We start from the raw sequence: 18394 nt of genomic DNA, 5'->3' as shown, positions 1-18394 counted from the left end.
TAAATCATAAGATTTTAAGATGAAAATCGGGAATTAACAACTATGGGTGAAACACACACACACTCTCATGTTTTTATTTTCCAAAAACAGTTTAATTTCCATTTCATATTTTTTTAGTGTCCTAAAATTAGTTTTCCCAAGTTATCAATGATTAAAATGTAAAAAACATAATTATAGAATCAATGATTTCTATGAAAAACCAAAATGCTTATAGCCAAGGGATAAGATGTTGTCCTCTTGTTTATAGTAGTCCATTTGGAAAATATGATTGGAAGTAAATTAAATTGTTGGTTTCTATAAAAAATATAATAATAATGATTTTAAAAAATATTAAATATAAAATAGTTTTTTTTTTTTTTTGTATGTAATTTAGCATTTTTATAATTTTATTTTACCATTCTTTTTCCAATCCGAAATCGAAGGAACCCCAAATTCATCAAAACGGTCAGCGGGTTTCATTTCCCAGATTCAAAATTTCAAATTGAATCATCCCTCCTTTCTCTCGCTGGTTATCTCCTCTATCTGCAATGGCGACCTCCGACAACTTCTTGAAAACACCTAGTAAAACACCAATGAACGATAAAGTTTCTTCGTCTGCTAGAAAACACAACCACCAAACCACCTTCTCATCGTCTTCGTCTTCCACTAAGTCCCGGTTCGACGCTTATAACCGCCTTCAGTCTGCCGCCGTCGCATTTGGCGAAAAACTCCCGATTCCGGAGATTGTAGCGCTCGGAGGTCAGTCAGATGGCAAGAGCTCTCTTCTGGAAGCGCTACTTGGATTCCGATTCAATGTACGCGAGGTCGAAATGGGTACCCGCAGGCCTCTCATACTCCAGATGGTCCATGATCCTACTGCTCTTGATCCTAGGTGCCGGTTTCAGGTCAATTCCTGTTTTACCTACTCATACACTCTTATTATATGACGGAATTGAATTTATTAATGCTTAATTAGGGTTTATAGTTTCTAAAAAAGTGACGACAATGAAGTGAATACGTAGTTAGGGTTTAGCAAGAACAAACTATTGGATCAGAACCAGCTCTTATTTCTCTCGAAGGCGGACCATGGTATTAGGGAATAGGGAGTGTTTTGATGCGTATTGAAATTGACAATCAGTTTAGAGTCTATGTATGAATTATGATACTGATTGTTTATAGTAATGACAGGAGGAGAATTCAGAGGAATACGGAAGTCCAATTGTTCTAGCATCAGCAATTGCAGATACCATTAAATCACGAACAGAAGCTCTGTTGAAGAAGACTCAAACTGCTGTCTCTCCTAAACCGATTGTCATGAGAGCTGAATATGCACATTGCCCTAATCTCACCATCATTGATACTCCAGGGTTTGTTCTCAAGGTACTTTACATCATCAGACACTAGTGTACTCATCCATATTTATACTTTATAGTAATCTGAACTACATTTTGGCAGGCTAAAAAGGGTGAACCTGAGACCACACCAGAAGAAATTCTGTCAATGGTGAAATCTCTAGCTAGTCCACCTCACAGAATCCTTGTATTCCTTCAACAAAGTAGTGTGGAGTGGTGCTCATCTTTATGGTTGGATGCCATTCGTGACATTGATCCAACTTTCAGAAGAACATTAATTGTTGTCTCCAAATTTGATAATCGCCTTAAGGAATTTACTGATAAATGGGAAGTGGACAGGTACTTAAGTGCAAGTGGCTACCTTGGAGACAACATACACCCATTTTTTGTAGCCCTACCAAAAGAAAGAACCACAGTTTCAAATGAAGAATTTCGCAGACAAATCTCACAAGTGGATGCAGATGTTATACGCCATTTACAACAAAATGTTAAAGGTGGATACGATGAAGAAAAGTATAAATCCCACATTGGTTTCGGTTGTCTCAGAGATTATTTAGAATCCGAGCTTCAAAAAAGATACAAAGAAGCCACTCCTGCAACATTAGCTTTACTTGAACAACGTTGCAGTGAAGTCACAGCTCAATTAACCTCCATGGATTCCAAAATCCAAGCAACTTCTGATGTCGCTCACCTCAGAAGATCATCAATGATGTTTGCATCTTCAATCTGCAACCAAGTAGGGGCATTGATAGATGGAGCTGCAGACCCTGATCCTGAACAGTGGGGAAGAACAACAGAGGAGGAGAAATCAGAAAGCGGAATGGGAAACTGGCCAGGGGTAATATCGGAAATAAAACCACCTAATGCTACCCTTCGTTTATACGGAGGTGCTGCTTTTGAAAGAGTGATGCATGAGTTTCGATGTGCTGCTTATTCCGTTGAATGCCCTCCTGTTTCAAGGGAGAAAGTTGCAAATATAATACTTGCACATGCGGGAAGAGGGGGTGGAAAGGGAATTTCAGAAGCAGCTGCTGAGATTGCACGTGCTGCTGCCAGGTCATGGCTTGCCCCTCTTCTTGACACAGCTTGTGAACGCCTTGCTTTCGTGTTGAAAAATCTCTTCGATCTTGCAATGGAGAAAAACCAACGTCAACATTTTGACTGTGATTGTAAGTATTTTATTTATTTTCAATTTCTTGGGTTTCATTTTGATTTTATTTATGTGTTACAAAATTTTAGATGGGAAGAAAAGTGGTGACATGGATGGGTACGTGGGTTTCCACGCTGCATTAAGGCGATCTTACAATTGTTTTATAAAAGATCTTGCAAAACAATGCAAACAGCTCGTTAGGCATCATTTGGATTCTGTTACAAGTTCGTATTCACAAGTATGCTATGAGAGTGATCTGTTATTTAGTGCAAACTCCAGTTACAGAAACCAGACATCGGTTACTTCAATGTCGCTTGATTTGTCAGATCAAGAAAACATTCCGCCGGAAAATAACGATCGGGAGACAACACCGGGAAAGCTTGTGAAAGCGGCGGGAGAAGGAAAGGCTTCTGCCATGACTGTGCCGGAGACGCCGTCACCTGACCAACCACGTGATGGGAATTACGTTGTGAAAAAGGAAAACGGTAACTTTTTGGAAGGCGGCGGCGGGAGGAAACGGCATCCTAGGATTCAGATTAATCAAGGTAACGGTAAAGTGTTGGGAAACTTGTTAGGGCAAAACGGCGGCACGACGACGTATAACGAGATATGTTGTTCGGCTGCACAACATTTTGCGAGGATACGTCAAGTGTTGGTGGAGCGGAGTGTGACGTCAGCTTTGAATTCAGGGTTTTTAACCCCATGGTATGTTATTGTTTTTTTCATCATTTTTTTAAATTAAAATAATACAAAAAATATAATGATTTTTGTGTGTGTGTGTGCAGTCGTGAGCGGCTTATGGTGGCGTTAGGAGTGGATTTATTTGGGGTGAATGATGAGAAGTTTATGGATATGTTTGTGGCACCGGGTGCGATTGATATACTTGAGAATGAACGAGAGTCTCTTAAGAAACGTCAGAAGATATTAGACTCTTGTTTGACTGAATTTAAGGCTGTCGCAAGATCGCTTTAGGGATGGACTTTTTTTCTTGCTTTCATCTCGTGAGCAAATGTTGGTTTACTATGATTTTCAACACGTGTTTTTTAAGAGATTTTTTCTTGTTTTGAATTGATATATACCGGTTGAAATTGCCACTTGAATTGTTAGGTCTTTTTTATCAATGTGTTTTTTATTTTATGTTGACAAAAGATCTGAGATGTTTGCGAATGATGCAAAAGCTGTGCAATGAATGAAAAGTGTTGTTTGAATATCAATTAAAAATGCGGATAAATAAAAAGATACAAGTTTATGTGTTTTATTAATTTTATAAGAAGGTTTTCAATTACATTGACATCATTTGAGTTCAGTCTATTAGACTTCACAATAGTCTGGATGATTTAACTGTTAAATGTGTGCAACATGACAATTGTTAATACAACAAAATATTTGAGCATTATATACGAGACTTTGGTTTTCAACAACCACATTCAAGTTGACGGATAATAAATGGGCAAATATCTCAAAGTATTGATAAATAAGATAAAAAGTCTATTTTTTTTTTTTTTTTTTTTTTATAAATGTTTTTGAGTTTCTTTAGTTGCATACCTCAGTTACTATATATATATGTCTATATATTCGTAGTCTAATCATCGTTTTTCTTAATTTCTTTATTCAATAGAAAGATAGACAAAAATTGTATTCTTTGTTTTGTACAAATGTACTTTGAACCCCACCCGAACGGGTCAAAATCAAATGCTCCGGTTGGACTGAAAGTTGCCAAAATACATTTAAACATTTACCATCACCTAAATTAATTTACCGAAACTATTATTATCTTAATAACTATTTTTTACAATCATATTTTTATTTATAAACTTAAAAAAAAAAAAAAAAGTTGCTGGATCAGCTTCCAGGTCATTACTTTATCCTTTACACTGAAAACAAATTTGACTTTCATGTATGCAAAAGCGCCTCATGAAAACTCAAAAAAGTAAACAGGGGAAACCTCGTTTACATTACATAAGCAGTTTTATTTAGTAATTGTTAATTTAAGCTAAATAACTTTTTATCCATAGGAAAATAGGTAAAATTGCCATAAAAACATATATATTTTTTCGAGGAATACTATTTTTTAATCTGATTAGTAAAAAATGTTATCCCAAATTCCCAATCTACTACACGTTCATACAAGAAGTTGAACAAAAGATGTTTATTGCTACAAAAAATTACGTGTTTTTTTTTTTTTTTTAATAATAAATGAACTCTCGCTTAGCACGTTACCCAACCCATAATACACCTCTTAACAAATAAGAAAGCAGCATTACAAAAAGCCATTCCAATTAGTAGCAAAATACCACTAAATAATAACCCTGATGAGTCATGAAATTCCCGAAACTAATCAATCATGATTCATGAACACAAGATCTTGATCATAATCTGGAAGACTGGAACACATGAGAAAATCATGAAAACTCATAACCTGGAATACAAACAGATATCATCATTCATGACATCTATCTATCTTGTAAACACACTTCATCTAGGACCCAGCTACTTTAAACAAGATCCTACACCAATTAATACATTCAAATTTAATCTACCCACCACACCAAGATGAAGATGATGCAACAATTATTTAACATATACTACTATTATAACATACATACCCATATCACATTTCAACAAAATGCACTTCACTTCACTTCACTCTGTCTTCTTTTCATCCTTGCTTTCTTTCTCAACAGGTTTACTCTCTTTCTCCTTGGGTTTACTTTCTTTCACTGGTTTCTCTTTAGGTTTCCCCTTTTTAGGCTTCACAAAACAAAAGCAAGAACAACATGGACACTGAAACAAAAACTTCATCTTTACCTCTATTCTCTATCTCTACCCAATCCCCAAAATTTTCAGATTTAGATCTGTTTTTAACACTACAATTATATGATTGGATTCCATTTCTGTCACTTTCAGTCTCAAAAGTGGGGACTACCACCCATTAACTCACAGCCTGTTTTTCACCTTGTGGGGTACACGTACATTCTTGAAACAAAAGCCTTTCATTATGGAATTGAAAACTTTATTGCTTACAAATAGTCTTACACTACTACTAGAGACTAGAGTGTTACATAAAAGGGTATTCCCGTAAATAGATTAAATTCGGGAGGGCTGTTTAGGAAATTTAGTATAGTCATAAACGCCAACACCTCGTTTTTTACCTAAGCGACCTGCATCAACATACTGTACAAGAAGAGGGCATGGTGCATATTTAGTGTCGCCTAGTCCATTGTGTAGAACTTTGAGTATTGATAAGCATACATCGAGCCCAATAAAATCTGCCAGCTGTAGAGGCCCCATTGGTTGATTGGTTCCTAGTTTCATTCCTGCATCTATGTCTTCTTTTGTTGCAACACCAGTGTAAAGTGTGTAAAAGGCTTCATTAATCATTGGCATTAAGATTCGATTCACTATGAAACCCGAATAATCCTTTGAGCAAACAACAGTCTTTCCGAATCTGTCATTGTTAAACATTAAAAGGTTAAAATCAGAACCCAAAAACTTTAAAAAAGGTTTAACCACTATATGTAAACAGTAAATACCTCTCAGCCAAAGTTTTTGTCTTGTTGTAAGTCTCATCTGATGTTTGTGCACCTCGGATAATCTCAACAAGTTTCATGATGGGAGGAGGGTTCATGAAATGCATGCCAATCACCTGAAAGGACGGAAATGCCCTTCCCAATATCAGTATTTACATAGAGAATGATGCACAAAATCATTATAGGCTAAAAGAAACCTGGTGTGGTCGTTTTGTTGCAGATGCCAAACGAGTAATGGAGATGGAGCTTGTATTTGATGCTAAAATGGCAGACACTTTAACAATCTTATCTAATTCTGCAAACAGTTTCTTCTTCACATCCTCAGATTCAACGATGGCTTCGATTACAATATCTGCAGATTGAAGATCTTCTAGATTCGAAGTATATTTCACACGAGCTACAGCATCAGTCCCTCTCTCCTGCCAAGTAGATTTTGCATAAATTTTAATGGTTACTGCATGCGAGATCATATTGTAATTCGAAATATTATCCATTTGATTATCCCAAGGAATTGCTATCAAATTTAGAGAGCATTGAGCCGATATGTGCAATCGTAACACAAAAACCCCAATTACAGTGATTGAGAAGTCCATGGCAGAATTTTGAAGATTAAACGGAAGGAGTGCTACCATACGTAGATAATCATTGAATCAACAAATTCGAAACCCTATAACTATATTATTATCAACTAAATCGCAGAGCAGAATTCTGAACAAATTTTGGGGCTTAGGATGATATATAGCTATAAATATGACGAAGCTTAGGATCACAGAGACAGCGCAGAGATAGGATAGGAGACCTTGGAAAGTTGACCTTTGGAGACAAAACGTTGAACTGAGTCGGAGATAGACCTCTTGGCAGTGAGGAGAGCTTCAGCGTCTTTGTCGAGTAGTCGTACATCGGCACCGGCAACCGCCGCCAGCTGAGCTATCCCGGAGCCCATTTGGCCAGCGCCGATCACTCCGATGACCATGAATTCTGCCATTTAATCACTAATTCAACAGCTAACGCCACCGATTTAACTGGTTAATAGTCGCCGGTAGCTGGTTGGATCCCCAAGATGATAACAGAATATGGCAAGAATATTTAAATATTAAAAAAAAAGTATATGATATTTAATGTAACAAATTTACTATTCCATTATTATTTGATTGATGTAAAAGTTATTTTAATGTTCTCTTTAATATATATATTTTACTCTATTTTACTTAAGATTTTCATAATAGTAAAAAATACAAGTTTTTATTAATTAAAACAAAATAATCATAATAATTGATTATATGATGATAATTATGTTATATACTTTTTAATTTAACCCTATATGTTATAGAGCTAGGTTCAGGTGTTTAAAGTAATTATTGTGTTATTGTATGCATAAATGTGGGCCAATCAAAATTTAAAATAAAAATAAATAAGGGTAAATATGTAATTTGATAATTAGTTTCCACAAATAATATCATATAGTTATGGTAACCATTGACTTCAGCTACCTATTTTTCCATCGGCTTTTTAAAACCACCACTTATTCAATCTCAGCACCATTACTGCCGATGTTGAAGGGCACAACACAACCATAATTACCGTCATCACCGACGGTCCTCCACCACTCGTCGCCTTCATCCACCAATGTCGCCCACCTCTGACGCCTTCTCTGTCTGCGAAAACCCTATCACAATTTCAATCTCCTAACATACCAACAGCGAACAATCGGTTGTAACTCTCACCCTCCAAGCCGACAGGAACTCCGATTTTAAATCCATTCGCAGTTTCGATTGTGAGTACGTTTACTCCGAATCAAACAATTTCAATCTCCGAACATATCAACAGCGAACAATCGGTTCCGAGCATAGGTTCACATTTGACGTTCATTGAGGACATGAGTGCAAGCCCAGATTTTCAACTCCGAATCTTAGATCGTTCGCAGGTAAGAAGTTTGTAATATCTCAATTTTGACTTTTCTGTTTGACCATTCAATGGCGAATATCCTTAGATCAATCCAGTTAAATTCCAAACCCGATTTCATTCGCTCCTATTATCACACTACCGACTGCGAATTCAATACTCTGGAGGAGATTGAGGTTTAAAAGAATGCCTAATTTGATTCAATTGCAGGTCCCTCTTATCCCCATTCTTGATTATGGCCAGTGTAATACAAAGTTAGGCTTGGAAAGTTTCAGGAAAATGAAGAATGCAAAGTTTGAAGTCGATACAAAGGTTTTGGTTCACCCATACTCTGATCGCGCACTCTCTCTCGTTGCTCAAAGGTATTCATACACGCTTTCTCAATCATGCTTTCCTTCTTATTTGTTCAAGCTAGGGTTTTCCTGAGATTGTTTCATATCATTATCATCTTCATGGCGTCGATCAAATTTTCCTCATGATCGTCCCTAAACCTAAATCTGCCTGAAATTGACCTTCAATAAATTTGGTATTAACAAAACCTTTCATGTAGAATTGTTTGATTCAGTAGCTTATGTTCAATAGGTTCCCAAAAAACACATTATGTTCAAGTGCTGTGTTTGTGCCGAAGCCAGATGGTCTTGAATAAGATGATGGCCGGGTGATCTCGTTTGTACATGATGAACATTTGAATATATCTCGGGTAAGTTTATATCAATCTCTTATTACATGTATAGATATTCTTGTGAAGCAGATTGGACTAATGGTTCTTGGATATCAATGGGACACAAATTGGCTTAATTTCACAAGTTATCCTAGTAGATGCATAGAAGTTTACCAGTGAGCCAGTTGCAATTATTACCTTGCCATATTGAGTGCCTTATGGTTTTCATGGAGCTTTCATGCCGATAATCTCCTAAATATATGATGTGGACCAAGTCGAACAACTAACTCAAGTCGTATAGCCATCAATTCTATTGGAATGAAATCACGAACTCCAATCCTGTTAGAATGGAATCACGAATTCCAATTCTGTTGGAATCACAGAAGTTGATGCTTGAAGAACGGACCACAAAATTGAAAGTGATTCTAAGCAACATTATTCTTTTAGAATGTATTAGTGTCGTTAGATTTTGATGTTTTCTTTCCCGTTTTGAAAGTTTTTTTAGTTTTATTCTTTAACAATAAATGTAATTCTTAACAATTGTTACCCGTATTCTATAAGAAATAATGTATTTTTTGTTTTTATTCTTCAATTGATTGTTCAAGAATTTGTTATTCTACAAGAAGTTTTTAAAGTCATGATCAAGAAATAAGTTCAAGAATATTTTTATTATTTATGGTTCAAGAATATTTTTATTTTTAAATATACTCATAAACATATTCTGTCAGAATGGCCGAATTAAAAGAATTATAATTCATAAAATCGGATTTTTAAAATTAATAGAATTTATGATCCCTTAAAAAATGCAGTTTTCCTTTATTAAATCTATATTAATTGTCTAAATTACCCTTGTAATTAATTAAGATGATATTTTTCAATTATATTTAATTCAATAATATATATTAATCACTTTCTTAAAATAAGTAAATTTGATTGGCTCACATTTATGCATACAATAACACAATAATTACTTTGAATAGAATAACCTAAGTCATATGTTATATGCTTATATCCTTTCCATCCAACTACTTACTTATCGAAGTCAAAACAACACAACAACAGTTAATAGATATAAATTAAGTAGTAATAGTAGTATTTATTTTACGAAACATGACTAAATGATTTTTTATTTTTTATTTTTTATTTTTATAAATTTTAAAACAGAGTTTTTTGGATTCTTTTTGTTTACAAGTATATTTAAAGTAGCAAGATATTTTAAAACACAAGTATTTTGACAAGTGAAATACTAAAAATAGTAGAGACCAAAATGTCGCACAGTTTTAGATACATATGGTATGTATGACAATATGAGATTGATTTCAATAGCAATACAAAATCTCTAAATATTATTAAAAGAGAACCATTAATTCACCAATGAAGCAATCATGACCCTTGATTGTATTTCAATCATATGATTTCCACCCTTAGATCAAATTGCTGACATCATCTTCTCCAAATAGAATTCAAACATTTAATTATAGAATATTTAAATTTAGCAATTACATTTCAATCACAATTACATTTAATTATAAAATCTTTAATTATAGAATCTATCATACTTTCTAAAATATATTTCACAATTCGAGCACAATTACATTTAATTATAGAATCTTTAAAATAAGCAATTATGTTATCAATTGAAGCATATCATTCTATTTATATATTAGGTATCGGTTTCTCCACAAATTTTGTCAAAAACATGAATAGCTGCCCCATCTTTCTCCTCTATTTTTTTTCTCTTAAACCATAATTCCCTAATCCTCTTCGTCCTCATGTCAATGGTTGTGCTTCAATTGATGTTTTGTGTGTTCATAACAGAATGTAACACCATAAGTTGGTTCCTTTTTGCTCATGCATTCTTAGAATTTGAGTATTGTCTCTTCCCTACATCTCTAATTATCATACCTGTGTTTTGGCTTCACACAAATCTCAAAAGCAAGCATCTCCATCTTTTGACGGTCTATGCCATCATTTACCCTAATTAATATTGTTCATAATTTAACTCTCTTATTTATAGTTTTTGGTTTCAAAATTCAAACCTGTTCAGTTTTTTCTTTTTTTAAAAACTCATTAAATAAACATATCAATAATTTTGTTATCTTTAATATATATTAAAACAATCTAGGCCATTGATTGTATTTCAATCCTATGTTTTCCTCCCTTAGATCAAATTGATGACAACATCTTCTCCAAATGAAATATATTTAATTCCAATAAAAGCTTTCTAATTGTCAAACAAAATTAACTTAAATCCATTGAAATAGAATGTATTTAATTCTAATAAAAATTTCCTATATTTTAAATCTTGAATTTCCGGTTATAAAGGTTTTAAAATGGTCAACATTAAAAACATATTACAAAAAACATTTCAATTAAGGCATTAAATATCAACCATTAATATAAATTTGTTTATATTAGTAAACCATTAATATAAAATCCATTTTTATTAGGAAACCATTAATACCAAAAATCAGATTCAAATTATGACATACATATACGATTCATCCATGAATCTGTGGCTCACACTTATTTTCAATCGTTGCTTTGCTTCAAACCTTCTCCTACAACATCATTCTTATTGTTTATAACTTCCATCATCATTATCTGCTTCAAACCTTCGTTGTTGTGCACTAGAAGGTCAGTACCTTCTTTCGTTTAATTAATAAAGATATATTTTTTTAGCGTTTGAATGTAAATTAATATCATAATATGATGGTTGAATTACAACATTTCTAACTTTAAATTGAAATCATAACTAAAGGTTATTGATATTGTTGGATGGATTTTTTCTAAATGTTAAGTATGATTTGAAGGTTTAGGGGCAGAAAGGTAATTTTATTTGTGATAGAATAAAGAAGGAAGATTCGAATTTACCTTTTGAAGGTATCAATAAACTCCTAAATTTATGTGATTTATTTTAATTTGATAGCAAATTAGATGCATGAAACCTTTAAGTAAGGAAACGTAAGGGCAAAAAGGTAATTCGACTTAGGAAACTATAAAAGCATTGGGATGGAAAAGCAACTCAACAATAGATATTGAGATGACACGTATACTAAAATGATTCTTTTAGCATGATACTTCCATTTTCTATCCGAAGGCTAAATCATTAATTTAGTATGGACTATGTTCATCAGAAGGGTAAATCAGTAATTTAATTTAAAAATGGATCAAATCGGTTGTTGCTACTATTTATGTTTGTTTGATTACCTCAACTTGGCTATTGTTTCTGACTTTATTGTCGAATATAATAACTTCATATCATACTATTTTTAGGAATGTATGTTTAAAGTACATTGTTATACCATTTTTAACAGTAACATGTTGTGATTTTTTCGTGTTGTAAATGTCTTTTAATTTATCTTTTATTAACTATTAATGGGATAGATTTTATAAACAATTTAATCCATAAAGGGTTAAACTATAACTATTCTAATTTGTATATGTTTCTGTATAGTAAATACAACCTTTCAAAGATTGTTTTCTATGACTAACAAAATTTTGTTTCTATTTTTGAAATCTCATAAAACATTACATAACGTTTTTTTGGCTTAACATATTACATCATTCAGTCTAGATTAAGTCAAACAAAACAACAATGTACAACTTTTCATATTAAATCTTAACCTATTAACTTGGACTCGATTCTCAACAACCTCTATAAACTGAAATAGCTATGTGATTTTTTTTTACAAATTATAGCAACATACTTACCATGAAAAAAGAACTTTTAATGTAAACTACAACTTAGTTTTTTTTTATCGGTAACAACAATATACCACACTTAATATCAACATCCTTGTCTACCGGTTTCTCTAAATATTAATACATGAACCATATCAAAAGTAGGCTAAGAAGTTAGAATCTAAATTAGGAAAGATCTTATTTTCTTGAATATCAGATTTACGGTATTATAGACAAAGTTTTTATTTGATTCTTAAATTTTCTATGTGGTTGTATTTATATGGTAGAATCAAATTGCATAATTACAATTAACATTTTTTTTTATTAAACTTTGTATGTAAGTATGAAACAACAATAAGTATATTTTTGAAGGAAGATTGTTCAAAATAATTTGCATAATCTAAATACATGTTAGTTTAGTTCATTTCCTATACTTTCCTGTAACATTGGATTTTTTTGTCATGTTACATTCAAAAGATGAGTTATTAGAACAGGCACCTTAGGTGTTTGACGAAATGTTTCAAAGAATCTGACACGAGTTCTCTACGCTCATCTCACAACCAGGTATAAATTTTGCTATTATTTTTTTTTCTAGATTTTTAGCATCATGTGTTTTTGATGTTTGCAACGTAGTGTTACGTGTTTTTTTTTGTCTCGTCCTCAAGTTTTTCTATCTCTGATAGGGCTTCATTTTTTATATTTATTGTAAACTATCGATTCAATCTATTGCACTTTCTTATGACTTTTATCAGCGTGATAAGATTCTAATAAATTGTCCATTTCTTGGTCTTTAAGAAAAAGATGTTCTAACTGGATTACCATCTACGACTGGTATTTTATTTTGTTGATTAAGCACTCTATGATTTGGCTATGATGGTTTTTAGGGATTATGTTATGACTGATAATTGTTCCTGTCATCAAAAAATACATCCAACAAAAAGTGAAAGACGATTTTTTATATTAATACCCTCATCTAACTTTAAATGGTCTTTTTTCAACTTTGATGGCATGTAACAAAGTTTTGACTGAAATTTTCAATTTTATCGGCATATAACAGGTTATGACTTAAATAATGATATTAGATATTTGGGCAATCAGGTTTTCTTCGGTTCTAAATTATTTTGTAGAAAATGGTCCAATTTGGTATTATTGATCTCAGAAAAGGCAAGTCCCATATCTGTTTTAGCGTATCCATTGAGTTTAATAGTTTCTTGTCTATATTTGTTTTTAAAAAAAATGTTAAATCTTGATTTAATGAATGCAAGTCAACAGGTAGTAAAGGTGCAAGAAGAGCAAAGTATTAAATATGGGATGATGATGCCTATGTCAAGCCAAAATAAAATTCTAAAGTAACAAATGCTAAATTCGAAAGATAGACACTTGTAATGCAGAATACATATTATACTTCCCAAATAAATAACCAAAAACTAACTTCATCGTCAAATAAATTACATTTTAACTAACATCAATAAATTATGATTATACTGTCTTGATTTTTAATTATACATTATAGAGAATCGGTTAATATATAGTCAAAATTCTTATATTCGTATCGGTTTTGAATTACAAAAACTTTATTCAAATTATAAAAATGAAATGGAACATATACGATGGTAATAATACAAAAATAACCTTCAAATTTGGTATGATACAAAAAAATAGTCTAAAACTTATTTCTAAAAGCAACAAGAAATAACAATGAACTTTTAAAAATAAATGAGAAATTGAAGCGAACTTTTCAAAACCATCAAGAATGTATAATATAGAATGATAATAATGCTGAAAAACACTGAGTTTGGTCTGATGCGAAAAAAATAATTTTATATGAAAGTAGGATTACAGTAATACTAAATAGAACCTATATGTTTTTTATCTGATGCAAAAATGGTCGAAACATACTTCTAAATCGGCAAGAAATAGAAATGAAATTTTAATTCATCTTTAAATAACCATTTAATAGTTATATGTAAAAGATATGAATACTCAGCAGTTAAGACCATAGACCTTACACAAACGTCTACAATTGTCTTGAGCATTCATTTTTCCATTATTTTATCATTATCATAAAAAAAAATAAAAAACGACATCATCATGTGTTTATTGTTTAATTCGTCTCATAATAACAAGTAATTTGTGTGCCAATTATGTATTTTTGACATTTTCAATAAGTCACGGGCAAAATCTAAATCGAGCAAACATAACTGTTTTTATATTTATTTGTTAGAGTTTCTTTATATTTAATATTGTGGGGGTTTATGTGATTCATTTTGAATAAACATAAATACGTTTCTATTTTTTGAAATAAACAATTCTATTTTGCAATATAACCATGAAATAACAATGTATTTTGAAAGTACATTGTCAAATGTTGGATTATACTTGCGTAGACCTGTTTTCGCACATGGTCAGCTATATGTAGTTGTTTTCCGTGTCACAAGTAAAAAAGGTTTGAAGATACTTTATGACGAGAAAGGTCGTTCAACTAATCAAACAAAAAAATTGTTCACAAAGAGGTCCTTCAACGACTATATATATTTACCGATTTCAGTGTATTTTCTACACATTTTAATAATATCAATAACCCTAATTTTTTTATAATTATTCTGCAATATCTATATACATTTATATTTTATTTATGCGTTCCCCGCGTTTAACACGGGTCATAATCTAGTTAAAGACTAAAGAGAGATTATATAATAAAAGCATAGCATGTTCTGTGTTACATCTTTATATATGTCTGAGCATGATAATTGACAGTCATCAAAGCGGTAAAGTTTTGGTAATTTATTTTGTTGTTGTTATTAGTGTTTATTTATTAAATAACCAAAAACTCGTCTACAAAATAAACTTGGTGAAATCTGGTTTAGAAAACCAGACTTGTACAAATTTGGAGTCTCTTTGAGTTAATTTTAAATCATCGGCTACTTCGGTTATTAAAACTTTGCACACGGCAACATTCATGCATGGAATCAAAGCCGTCTCACATGTAAAAACTTTAGAAAAATTCTCTATTATGTTAATTTCTCTCATGAGTGAAGTCACCATTCACCATGGCTTAACATTTCATATTTGTTTATCTTAAGGAAATAGTAAATTGCACCATCTCTCTAAGTGACTCACGTTTATCACTACTAAAGCTCACATGAAAAGTCAATCGCAGAATACTAATTAATAATATTTTGGACATGTACTAAACAACTAACAGTATAATAAACAGGATACTTTTCTTTTTTTGGAAAGCCAACAAAGTCTAGTGCAAAAAAGAAAAAGAAGCGACTTTAGTTGGTGATTAACTTTTGATTATACTTTATGGAGCATATTGTATTTTTTGCAACTAAATGACAAATAGTATGTGATCAAGTTAAGTTGATATCTTTTGTAAAGCCACAAATGTATCGTACCATGAGAATTAAACGTTGTACTTGGGTTGTATATAGCGACACGTTTTTAGTAATTGTAAAAACATGGTAAAGGCTAAAAGCAACACACGTTTTCAGCGATGTAAAAACATGGTAAAAGCGGTAAACTGTTAGATTAGAATGTTAGTTTCAAAAATTCGAATGCTATAAAATCCAGGGAAATAACATACAAAACTTGGCATGTATACAATATTATAGAAGACTCTGAAATGCAAGACAATTAAAAGATAAATATGATACACAAACTGAAAAGGAAATGTTGAGGAACATAGAAAGACTCAAAAACAAACATGAAACAGCTTAATTTATATATTATTCTTCTCAATGGCTGCATCTGCATAGGGATATATCATTAGAACCTTACAACAATGCACGAAATATCATCGGTGCTCTTCCTTGTAAGCGCCTCTTCGGTCAGTTGCTTTGCAGCTGCCCTTGCATCCTTCACATTCATGATGCAATCCACAGCCTCCTGATTCGTCATAACCTGCCATCAACACATCATCAGGACACATGTTCTCAGGACATAACAAACTGTGTTTGGTATTCATTGGACTGAGACTGATGTCAGTAAGACAAAAAAAAAGTACAATTCTTTGTTCCACCCAAAAGCTGAAACAAGGTGGGAAATGGGACTTTTTAGATCTTTCATCTATGCAAAAAGACGTAAATGTCCTCATCTACATCATTGAAAATAGCCCTAGAAAACCAGTCTAATCCTGTGTAACAAATTTATTAGTATTATTAATCAAGAGTTCCATTGAGAAAAACCTTCCACACGCCATCGCTTGCCAAGATTATGAATTCCGTATCATCATCTATCATTTCCATGGATACATCCGGTTCAGAACTCAAGTGTTCTTTCAAGCTTTTGTCACCAAATGCTCTCGCCACAGCCAACCGCCCATCGACACGTGGCACATCACCTGTCATCCATCTAATACCCTGTCATACCTTCCTTGTTGTAGTAAGTAATAAAGATAAAAGATATATATAATTTACCTGGAAAGGTGGACACGAAGCCTCCTCTATCCTCAATAACCTCGCGTTCCTTGCTAGGCTCATGGTCAATTGATAACTGTTTGGCCACACCTTTCTTGCATATCACAGCACGTGAGTCGCCTACATTAGCTACTACAAGTTTTTTACAGTTTATCAGGATTGCAGTAACTGCTGTTGAACCTCCTTTACCCAAATCAACTGCTTTCTCAAGTATCGTTTCATCAGTTATACGGTATGCCCTTCTAATTGCACACTCGGTCTCTGTCCAGAAATCAGGCTGAAAAGAAGGAAACAGGAGGTGTAAGAAATCTATAAAATAAAGTTTAATGGAGTGAAGAAAGGGTGTTTCTTACCTCATTCAATATGTTTTCAAACAAATGTGAGCGGAGATAATCAGGAACTTCATGGCTTAAGTGACCATCGAATATGGCAAACAGTCCGAGTTCATTATCATCAACCTTTTTGAACTGTGCGAATACATAATCTTCCATGTCATGATAGGATTTTCCTTTAACTAAATGATACCCATGTGTAACGTGTTTAGACATCTTGCTCTTTCCTTTTCCAGTTTCAGCTGAACATGACGATAGCCCAACCTTTTCCTGTCAGACAAGGAAAGGAGATAAGATTTTAATGGCGGAAAGGTTATGCACATTTGCTGTTTATTAGCTATATATTGATGAAACCTCCTATTTTAACGTTTGCCTAAATTGTTAATCAGATATGAAAGAAGCTTGAAAGAAGAACAATCCAACACTATAAACCCTAACTTCTCAGATTCAGTCAAGTATTATGTACATAAAAATAAAAACATAAAGCATAGCGTTATTAAACTGGAACCCAGAACTAGAACTAGAACTGGAAGCCTAATTATACTTATACACAAGAGAAGAGAAACTAGAACATAACATATACAGAGAGATAAGTCTTAGCACCTAATTGCAACTGCTAACAAATCATGAATGCATTGAAAGCAGAGTAGAGAAAGAGACTTAACAAGTGATGAGAAAATTGCTTGATATACGAATGATTATTGTGAGTTACCTTCATCTTGTGCAGGATTTCTTTGCCTATCATGGTTGAATTTTGTGATCGTAATCTGAGCGAGAGAGAGAGAGAGAGAGAGAGAGAGAGAGGAGTATGACGCCGACCACTTCCTACAGTTGACACGACCCACACAAAGTCCAGATGTAATGTAACACCAATATGATAAGCACCGGAAGTATCGGTGACAGATCATACGAGATATATATACGTACTTATACAGGCTCTCAAATACGAGTGAAAACAAAACTTATTTTTAGAAAATTCAAAAAAAGAACAAACATTAAAAAAAAGAGAAAAACTTATTTTTTTGGAATATGAATATATACGTATATTTTTGTTAACACTTAACATACATGCAATTATGTTTTTTTTTTTCAAATAATTCACAAATTATATTGCATATTTGTGGTGTATAGCGGTATAGGTTCAAAAATATTATAAGAATTCCTAGTTTTAAACTATGTAGTTTTTGACTTTTGTAGATGATTCGGTATATAATTCTATGAAAAGTAATTCGTTTGACTTGTCGATGATTTTGTATAACTTTAAAATTGGACGAAAAGTAATATATTGATTTACAAAAATGATCTCACAAAGTTACCATTTTAATTTCTGAAACTACTTTATAGTCGAGCTATTTGTGATTGGTACTATGTAATTGTGTTTCG

At 32.6% G+C, this 18394-nt stretch overlaps 4 protein-coding genes across 4 annotated transcripts; 1 reads left to right on the top strand and 3 right to left on the bottom strand.

The window, feature by feature from the left end:
* Positions 1-424: 424 nt before the first annotated feature.
* On the top strand, positions 425-3596 carry LOC145116453 (dynamin-related protein 5A-like). Its single transcript, XM_079052797.1, has 5 exons — positions 425-884; positions 1168-1359; positions 1435-2500; positions 2571-3186; positions 3267-3596. Exons 1-5 carry the CDS (start codon positions 528-530, stop codon positions 3451-3453), a joined length of 2418 nt encoding a protein of 805 aa, XP_078908923.1. The 5' UTR covers positions 425-527; the 3' UTR covers positions 3454-3596.
* A 1210-nt stretch (positions 3597-4806) lies between these two features.
* Positions 4807-5344, bottom strand: LOC145116451 (uncharacterized). Its single transcript, XM_079052796.1, has one exon. The coding sequence runs from the start codon at positions 5281-5283 to the stop codon at positions 5125-5127; it is 159 nt and encodes a 52-aa protein (XP_078908922.1). The 5' UTR covers positions 5284-5344; the 3' UTR covers positions 4807-5124.
* On the bottom strand, positions 4807-7083 carry LOC145116450 (3-hydroxyacyl-CoA dehydrogenase family protein). The gene is made up of 4 exons (XM_079052795.1): positions 6811-7083; positions 6209-6430; positions 6015-6127; positions 4807-5929 (listed from the first exon to the last, which is right to left on the bottom strand). The coding sequence occupies exons 1-4, from the start codon at positions 6994-6996 to the stop codon at positions 5569-5571; spliced, it is 882 nt and encodes a 293-aa protein (XP_078908921.1). The 5' UTR covers positions 6997-7083; the 3' UTR covers positions 4807-5568.
* An 8717-nt stretch (positions 7084-15800) lies between these two features.
* Positions 15801-17899, bottom strand: LOC145116447 (putative protein phosphatase 2C 39). Its single transcript, XM_079052792.1, has 5 exons — positions 17724-17899; positions 17033-17281; positions 16680-16956; positions 16449-16603; positions 15801-16164 (listed from the first exon to the last, which is right to left on the bottom strand). The coding sequence occupies exons 1-5, from the start codon at positions 17754-17756 to the stop codon at positions 16030-16032; spliced, it is 849 nt and encodes a 282-aa protein (XP_078908918.1). The 5' UTR covers positions 17757-17899; the 3' UTR covers positions 15801-16029.
* Positions 17900-18394: the final 495 nt, after the last annotated feature.

This window comes from Lactuca virosa, chromosome 5, assembly GCF_052849685.1.
Source record: "Lactuca virosa cultivar CGN04683 chromosome 5, Lactuca_virosa_CGN04683_v6, whole genome shotgun sequence".
NCBI lineage: Eukaryota > Viridiplantae > Streptophyta > Magnoliopsida > Asterales > Asteraceae > Lactuca > Lactuca virosa.
The sequence above is the reverse complement of the archived record's forward strand: the minus strand, read 5'-3'. Positions and strand labels throughout refer to the sequence as shown.